We start from the raw sequence: 9,091 nt of genomic DNA, 5'->3' as shown, positions 1-9,091 counted from the left end.
ATATTAATATTATGTCTTACTAAAATCCAAAATTCACGAATGAACCTGATTCACTGTTTTGTTTCAGTTTTACATAAACTACTTGTTTTTTTTTTCATTCTCATTTCAAACAATTTAAAGAAAATTTCCCATTTTTTGTCGTAATGACAACCCTTACAAACTAACCAGAGGTTTTAAATCATTCTCACGTTTTTAAATCGTTTTTGAAAGCCAAATGGGATTATAAATAACTCCGATAACTCCAATTTAACTCCAAGTTGTGAGTTCCAAGTATTTATTTATGAGATTGACAGTTTAGTAAATCATTCGAAAACTCTGAAAACAAAATTAGAATTAGTACTTTCCATAACAAGTTGTAAAATATTACAACAATAAAAAACTATACAATAAAAGTTTATATTCAAATATAATTATATATTTTTTAACCTCCTTTTTATATTTTTAAATTAATAATTAGAATTGTTATTTTTATTTTAAAAATAATAAATAAAAATTGTTTACAAACAAAAATTGTGGAAATATGTGTCGTAAATCATTTCTTTTGCAATTTAAACAGTTTCAAAAAATACAACAATTACTGTTGTTCTAATACTTTTAATTATAAATAATAATACACCAAACTGATATAAAAATATTTATAAAAGGGGTGAGTCACACATTTATTTTATTATAAATCGTTCAAAAAAACAAAAATGAAATTATTTTAATTATGTCAAAAATAATAAAAATAATTATAATCACCAATTTCAATAGTTGTTGTATAAGTGCCAAGAAAAATATTGTTGATATGATGTTAAATGAAATGTAATGTAATTATTTTACTTGTCATGAACCAACACATCCCAGTAAAAATTACAAAAATTGAATTCGAATACGGAATTTTTAATGTTTTTAATAAATACTTGAGTTGTAATTTGTAAAATATATATTAAAATATATTATACAAGTTAAAACATTTTTGTATCAAAATACGTGACAGATAATATAACATTTGAAACAATGTTTTTGTTTTGTATATAAATACACAGAATATATTAACAATTAAATATATTTAGAGTAATAAAATACAAATATATTTGTGTGATGAATTTTATTGAAAATGTTGAACTTTTTATCGATTTATAATAGGAATGGTTCAATATATACCGAATAAAATAATACAAATTAAAAATAAAAATAACAGAAACGATGAATTTTTAGATTTCAAACGGAATCCCAACATTTTTAATAATTATCGACCAAAAGCCTACGAAAACATTTTAACCCAACTCTACATTATAAATTATCATATAATCTATTTTCAGCTTATTATTAATTGAATTAATATTGATAATTAATTTTAATTATTAGTTATTTTATTGTTAGTATCCCAAAAAACAACAACAAAATCAACAAAGAGTAACATATTTATTGAAAAATCATGTAGTATTTTAATGGTTTTTATTTATCAATTACAACAATTAAAAAATTAAAAAACTATTTGTATTTTATTTTTTAAAATTGAGTTACACAAACATCTTACTTATATTGTAAATTTTGAAAATTTTAATTTGAATAGTTATTTTTGTTGTCTTTATTATTATTAAACAGTGGCCGATTTATTTAATAACTCTGGGTTTGGTAAATTTACCCTTAGAAAACAGTGTTTTCAATTATTCACAAAACAAAGTTATCAACATGATTAAACAACTAATAAAATATTAACTGATATACACGATCTTTAATACACATATAATTGTCAAATAAAAATTACAGTTGAATAATGAGTGTTGATGAAATTGTTATTCTCGATTATTGATTGTAAATTTTGTGTAATTGATGTGACATTTTGTTGAAACTAAGAAAAAACAAAAAAAACAACTGTTATTTATTTCGTTGTGTAACTACTTCGATATACACAATTATCATTTATCTTTTCACTGATCATCACATATGAGTGAGATATTAATAACAATTAATTTCCCTAAACTGTCGTTTTATTGTTTTACATATAACAACACACAACAGCAAACGTGTGTATTTCGATAATACCACAATGTTTATGTAATTAAAATGGAAGTATTTATTAAATATTTATTTACAATTTTACAACAATAGTTGGTGTATAAAGTCTAATTGTTTATAGCTCCATTTATGTTTAAAAAACAGCCTAAAAAATAAAATGTGGTAACTTTTCAATGTGTAAATGTTACATTAAACTAACTTTAAATGATAACACTAAATTACGAGAATATCATATTTAAAAACATTTTTTAGTTTTGACTTGTAGCTCACACATAAGTACATATAAGATATTAAAATTATTATTACCATCTTCTAAAAGATGAACACTTTTTATATAAAATGATATTTTGGTTGAAAAAAATACTATAAATCCAATTAACGTTCATGAATTCTACCAATATATTGTGATTTGTTTTTAAGAGTCCCAATAAGTATACTTATTGGGACTCTTAAGAAAATAAATTTTATAAATAAATATATATATACTTTGATCCATTTATCATTAAATTATTATAAAAATCATATATCTTTTCAAAAGTTAAAAGTAAATTCAATATCAAAATTAAAAATGTGTATTATGAATTCGGACTATTTTGATACATTTTTATAACGAACATTATTTTTTTCTTAAAAATTGTTTGATATCAGATTAACTTTATAATTTTTATATAATATTTTTTTAAAAAATAATATTTGCCCAAATTTTTTATTTCAAAAAAATACAATTTTAGAACTTAATAAGACCAACAATTAAAAATAAACTTCAATAAATTATAAAAATATATATTATTTATTTTATAAATTTATTGGTGATAAAATAATAAAAAGTCACATACAGTGCTCATTGGTTTCAAATTGATAATATTTTTTAATAAATCGATTATGTTTTTATATTTATCGACAGTATTTTTTATGGTTTATATTGTATTTAATGAATTATATTACTTTTAATGAAATAGACTGTGTTTTTTATAAATTATATAGCATTTGATGAAATAGACTGTGTTTTTTATAAATTATATTACTTTTAATGAAAGTGGTTATATTTGTTATAAATTATATGGCATTTTTCTAATTTATACAACATTTTTAGTAAAATCAATAGTTTTTTTCTAAAATATATAGGATTTTTGATAACTTATATAACTTTTGTTTGAAAATATTTTGCTTTTTTTTACAAATTATTGGATATTCCCGAATATTAGGAATAAAAATACACATAATAAGCAAGTTATTATTTGTTAAAAATACTTAATATGTAACTATATTTATACTATTATATAACTAAATTTTAATCTATTCTTATTTAGAACCTCTTCACAATGAGGATATTTTTTTAACATAATTATGTATATTTAAATAACGGGCAAAAAATGATATCATGCAATTGGATTATATCGACAGAAAAGATCCAGGAGCAAGAAACGACTATCATGAAAATGCACCATTATCCATGCAAGGGCAACCTGTACAACCTGTAATGTTGCCCCATCAAGATATCCCACCTCTTCAAAAAAGATCACGGGGTCGGCCCCGAAAATTGGATTCAAAAAAGAAGAAAATAAATACACGACCTTATTCTCGTGTTACAATTGATCAAAGAGATTCTTTGGTTGAACTATGGAGTAAAAATGGTGATAACATGAATGCTTCACGATATTCAGAAATAATTGGGATTAAAAAAATAAACATTGAAAAGTATCTTTCAATGTTAAGAAAAGGGATATCAATATATCCAAAAAATCATTATAGAAGACAAAGCCGTACTTTACCTTTTCAAAAATTGGTAGAAAAAGCTATTAAAGAAGACACAACAACAAAAATAACTTCAATTAGAAAAATGATAGCACAAGAAGAAAAATTACGCGAAGAAGAAGATGTTGATGAAATAATTTTGGATATTCCAAAAATATCCAAGGTTGCTGTTACTAAAGAGGACATTGATCTTTATGCACCTTCGATATCATCAATTGGAAATTTCATGACTGGTAAAACAGCAACAGGTGAAGAGAGAGAAGTCCCTATTTTTTCTTTCAAAAGAACAAAGACAAGAGGGCCAACAAGCAACACGCCAGATAATAAAGAAAAAGAATTGCAGCAGTAAACGCTCTAAGGGTTATATAATAGTGGAGCACGTTGGGTTTGTATAGATGAAACCAGTTGGACTGTAGCATCACTCCTGCATATGGCTGGTCAGTTAGAGGGAAGGAAGCCTTCATCACAAAATCAAAAGGTGGTCTTCGCCTCACCTCCATATGCGCAGTTGATTGTGACGGACTCTCTTATTGCAATGTGGTTTGTGGAACAAACACATTAAATTCGTTCGAAGACTACTTCCGGTACCTAATTCATGAGTATGATATAAAACAAAGACAATGCGTTTTTTGGGTGGATAATTGTGATATTCACAACACTATGAGAAGAATGCTAGATAATACAAACCACACTGTCGTATTTAATGCTGCGTACTCACCAGCACTAAACCCAATTGAAAATATATTTGGGATCTGGAAAAGCAGGGTTGAAAAAAATGTGAGAACTTGGAATGGCATCGAAAATTTTCTTGAAAAAATCAGAGATGGTTTTTTAACTATTAAACCAGAAGAGTGCCAAAGTTGTTTTGAAAATGTTAGGGAAATTGTGTGGCCTCGAGTGTATAACCAAGAAAATATTTAATCAAATGTTTTTAAACAATGTATGGTTAATATAGTTCATTTATTAGTCTATTATAATGATATATATAATATATAATATATATAATTATATATTCAATAATAGAATATTTGTAATAATTATTTATAAAGTTATATTATAAATTAATTATTTTTATCATGTATCATAATTGTAAAAATTTGTATTAAAATAAACAATAAGAATAGATTAAAATTTAGTTATATAATAGTATAAATATAGTTACATATTAAGTATTTTTAACAAATAATAACTTGCTTATTATGTGTATTTTTATTCCTAATATTCGGGAATATCCAATAATTTGTAAAAAAAAGCAAAATATTTTCAAACAAAAGTTATATAAGTTATCAAAAATCCTATATATTTTAGAAAAAAACTATTGATTTTACTAAAAATGTTGTATAAATTAGAAAAATGCCATATAATTTATAACAAATATAACCACTTTCATTAAAAGTAATATAATTTATAAAAAACACAGTCTATTTCATCAAATGCTATATAATTTATAAAAAACACAGTCTATTTCATTAAAAGTAATATAATTCATTAAATACAATATAAACCATAAAAAATACTGTCGATAAATATAAAAACATAATCGATTTATTAAAAAATATTATCAATTTGAAACCAATGAGCACTGTATATATATTAAAGTTTATAAATTTTTGAATAAAAGAATTCAACTTAAATCTCTTTCGCCTTTAAAAAAATCGAACCAATTATCTCTCAAAAAAATAAAAAATAAAAACTGAAAAAAACACGATGGAAGCGCCCCCATGGGTTTGTGATCTCATGAGTAAATGTTCTTATTTTCCACTTCCCGAAGTTGGAAAAGTCAAAATAAAAATAAAGCATGGCCCCAATCGACAGAACCCAATAATCAAACGCAAACCGCAATACAACTTTCGTTTAAAGAGTGTTTTAGAAATGGGGAAATATGAAGCGATTGGATATAAATTTGGGATGTTTTTAAATGATGGTCTTGACATGCTCTATGAATATGGCCATCTCTGCGACCCAAGTAAGTGTACAAAAATGGATATTGGCGCTGTTGAATGTCTTTGGGAATCGGATGGGAAAGTTATATCAATGCCAGCACGCGAATACATGATTAAAACACTCATATGGGCGTTCGAGACTCTTAACATTCCCGAATTATTTCCTTTTGATGGGGAAGAGAAACCACCCAAAGGATATTTAAAAACTTATAAAAACATTTTTAATCGACTTTCGAGAATACTCGCACACTTTTTGTACGCACATCATGAAGTGGAAGAAAGTGAAATTCACTGTTCAGAAAATGAAGAAAAACAACAACCAATCATCTGCAAAAATTATGGTCGTAATCACATGGGAAATTGTTTGTTAAATATGGTGAGGGATTATATAAGCTTGAGAGAAGATGCGATTGCTCATAAGTATTATCAAGAAAATAAAAACACGTTTACACAGGCGCTCGTCGACGAGTTTTTGGAAAGACATAAAACATTTGATATTGCAATAAAATAAAAAGGTTAAATTCAATTTTAATGGTTTAACACGTTCAAAACCGAAACGTAATAATAATAAGTTTTTATTTTTTTCTTTTACCTAAACCCTTTTTTTGCCTTCATACACAAAACAAGTTTTTGAAATTTTTTTATTTTTTTTATCAACTTAAATTTGAATTGTATATTTTATAGTCACACAAATAAACATGAATGAGTTTGTTTGTGTTAAACAAGAGCAAAGCTTAAAAAAGAAAGATGGGGTCTAATGATGGTTTGATATTTTTGGTTGTTTTTTTATAAAGAGAATATTGTCATTTGATTATAACGATATTGGTGTTTATATTGTCGTTATATTTGTTAATGTGACTATTTGACATTGTTTGTCATTAAGTGGATTGACGATGTAGCGTTTTTTGTTTTAATGTTGTAACACAATAAAGCGATATGAAATTTCATCCAAAAAGATTATTTTTGACCAATCTTAGGTAATTGAGTTATCATTTGTTAATTATTTTAAGTAAAATAAAACTGACTATTGGCCGGTTTGTGTTAGAAAGGGGTTTTTGAATAAAAATAATAAAAAATGATTTGGACAATTCCTTTTTTACTTATTTTTCTTCTTAAAAAAAAGTTTTGGGTTGTGAAAGTGTTAAATCAATTTTATAATTTTTTTTATGTTTCTGATAATTAAAAAAACAATTTGTAATACAATTTTTACAGATGTGGGACTAAAGTTTCGACAAGTATTAAGGTTACAACTTACTGTTTAAATAATATTTGAATAATATTGAACAAGTTTACTTATTTATTTTTAAAACATAATTCAAATACAACTTTTTATATTTAGTTTTTACAATGGTATAACAAATATTAATTATAAGTTGAAATTTTAGTACCACATATGTAATACTTAAAAATGATGTTTTGTTACAACTACAAGTCTTTACATTTTTTGTGGTTTTATTATGAAAAAATAACAATGTTTTTAAATAATCTAATTTTTTTAGCATTCACCTTTATTAATCGACATCTTTCCAGTTAATAAAATTACAAATGTTGACCTTTTAACACTTAAAATAACGCCCTTATTTTCGTTTTGGCCTGTTTTTACAGGGATATTAATCAAATTATTGATGATTTTCCTTTTTTGGCTTGTGTATTGTTTATGCACATAAAATAAACTATAAAAAAACGGAAATTTATTTAATAAACTTGATATTTCCCCGATTTTTAGACCACTTGAATTTTGTTCAATGTTATTTAAAGTGTTAATTGATACAAATATTTTGAATAATAATTCAAATTTAAATTTACCAACATAATATCATTGTTTATTGTTATATAAAATATTTTGTTAAAATAATGTAATAAATATTTTTATCAATGTTGGTTGCTGTAATAACAGAATATATTTAATCAATATCCAATTAATTATAAATAAGATATATTTTCTGATATATAATACGACATATATTAATAATTAATACATTACATTGAAATATAAAATGAATTAGTGTTGTCATTTTAATATTTATTTAATTTAAACATACAATTTAAAAAATAATTAATCAAATTAAATGAACATTACCACCATCATGAACACTAAAACAATTTTGATAAGTTCAACACCATCTTGGTTGTGACTTTCTTCTCCACTGCTTTCAGAGTGTTCTCCCAAAGTGTCTTCGGGTCCTCTCAACGTGAAGTCTGAGAAAGGCTTGACTTTACCAATTCCATAGCACTTTGTAAGTCTTCCATCACTTCCACATTTGTTGCATTCATAACTGTATTTAAAGACTGTTTGTGGTGTTTGTTTGCACGAATTGTCTGTGTTCAGACTTTTCTTTAAATAGAAACGACCATTTTCTTCGTGAACTTTCCATTGGACCCAGTTAACGTCTGACTCGCATTTGTCTGTGTAGAAAAGGCCGTCGATTGTGTCGTCCAATCTGCAATTGGTTTCTTCGTCGCCTCTAAATGCGACAAAGTTGTAGTCTTTGTAATTGAATGGGTACTTTGATTCGGTTGTTAACCAAACATGTTCAGATCTTGGTGTCCCAGAACAGTTGTTGTTATTATACTGTTTTTCTTTAATAATATTGGATGTACCAGCCATTAAATTATTCACAATGGACCCTCCTTTGTTTTCTTTGCACTGGCCAAGATGATACATTTTAAATACATAATAATGCGGACAATTGGTAACATCAGTACCAACAGCATAATCAATCTGAGCAAGAGAGACTGATACAACTAAGAAGAAAAGAAGTGTTTTCATTTGATTTTTAATAGTTTTGGCTGCTTTTTAAATACATAAATTTTTTATTTGTATTTTTAAAATAGACACTTATTAAATTGTATCTTTTTTTATTTAATAACCAACTAATTTTATTAAAGTTATGTAAAAGAAAACAATAATGCCAAATTATATAATAACCACCCCTTTTAAATTAGATCTTTTTATCATACCAATTATCTTTGGTTTTATTTATGTTTTTGACATTGTGCGCTAAACTTAAAAATTAACAATTTTTTTTGTTTAAAAAAACAACCCTTCTTCAAGTAAAAATTAACAATTTTGTAAATTAAACGATCTTTGTTTTCTTTTATTTTTTTGATCTTCGAATTATTTTTACTACTAAATATAGATCCAATTACAATTCAATTTAATTTTTTTGATTTGTCAATCAATAAATGTAATTCTATTTATAAAAATTTATTGAAAAAAAAAAGTTATTTGTTGGTCAATTCGATTAAATATAGTATTGTTTTATTGTTTTTACTAAATGTAATAGTAACTTGAAATTTTATTTGTTGTTGTTTGTTTCCATTCAGAATTAATTTATTTGTACAAATGTTATCAATAAAATATCATTAATAAGTATTTAATAATATAT

At 24.6% G+C, this 9,091-nt stretch overlaps 2 protein-coding genes across 2 annotated transcripts; one reads left to right on the top strand and one right to left on the bottom strand.

The window, feature by feature from the left end:
* Positions 1-5,466: 5,466 nt before the first annotated feature.
* Positions 5,467-6,213, top strand: EIN_480400 (hypothetical protein; the record flags this gene model as incomplete). Its single annotated transcript, XM_004257874.1, has 1 exon — positions 5,467-6,213. One exon carries the CDS (start codon positions 5,467-5,469, stop codon positions 6,211-6,213), a length of 747 nt encoding a protein of 248 aa, XP_004257922.1.
* Positions 6,214-7,767: 1,554 nt separating this feature from the next.
* Positions 7,768-8,310, bottom strand: EIN_480390 (hypothetical protein; the record flags this gene model as incomplete). The annotated part of the gene is made up of 1 exon (XM_004257873.1): positions 7,768-8,310. The coding sequence occupies one exon, from the start codon at positions 8,308-8,310 to the stop codon at positions 7,768-7,770; it is 543 nt and encodes a 180-aa protein (XP_004257921.1).
* Positions 8,311-9,091: the final 781 nt, after the last annotated feature.

Source organism: Entamoeba invadens (genome assembly GCF_000330505.1).
Source record: "Entamoeba invadens IP1 unplaced genomic scaffold scaff_1105074726521, whole genome shotgun sequence".
In the NCBI taxonomy this organism is placed as follows: Eukaryota; Evosea; order Mastigamoebida; family Endamoebidae; genus Entamoeba; species Entamoeba invadens.
Note: the sequence above shows the minus strand (reverse complement) of the source record. Positions and strands in the feature narration are given on the sequence as shown.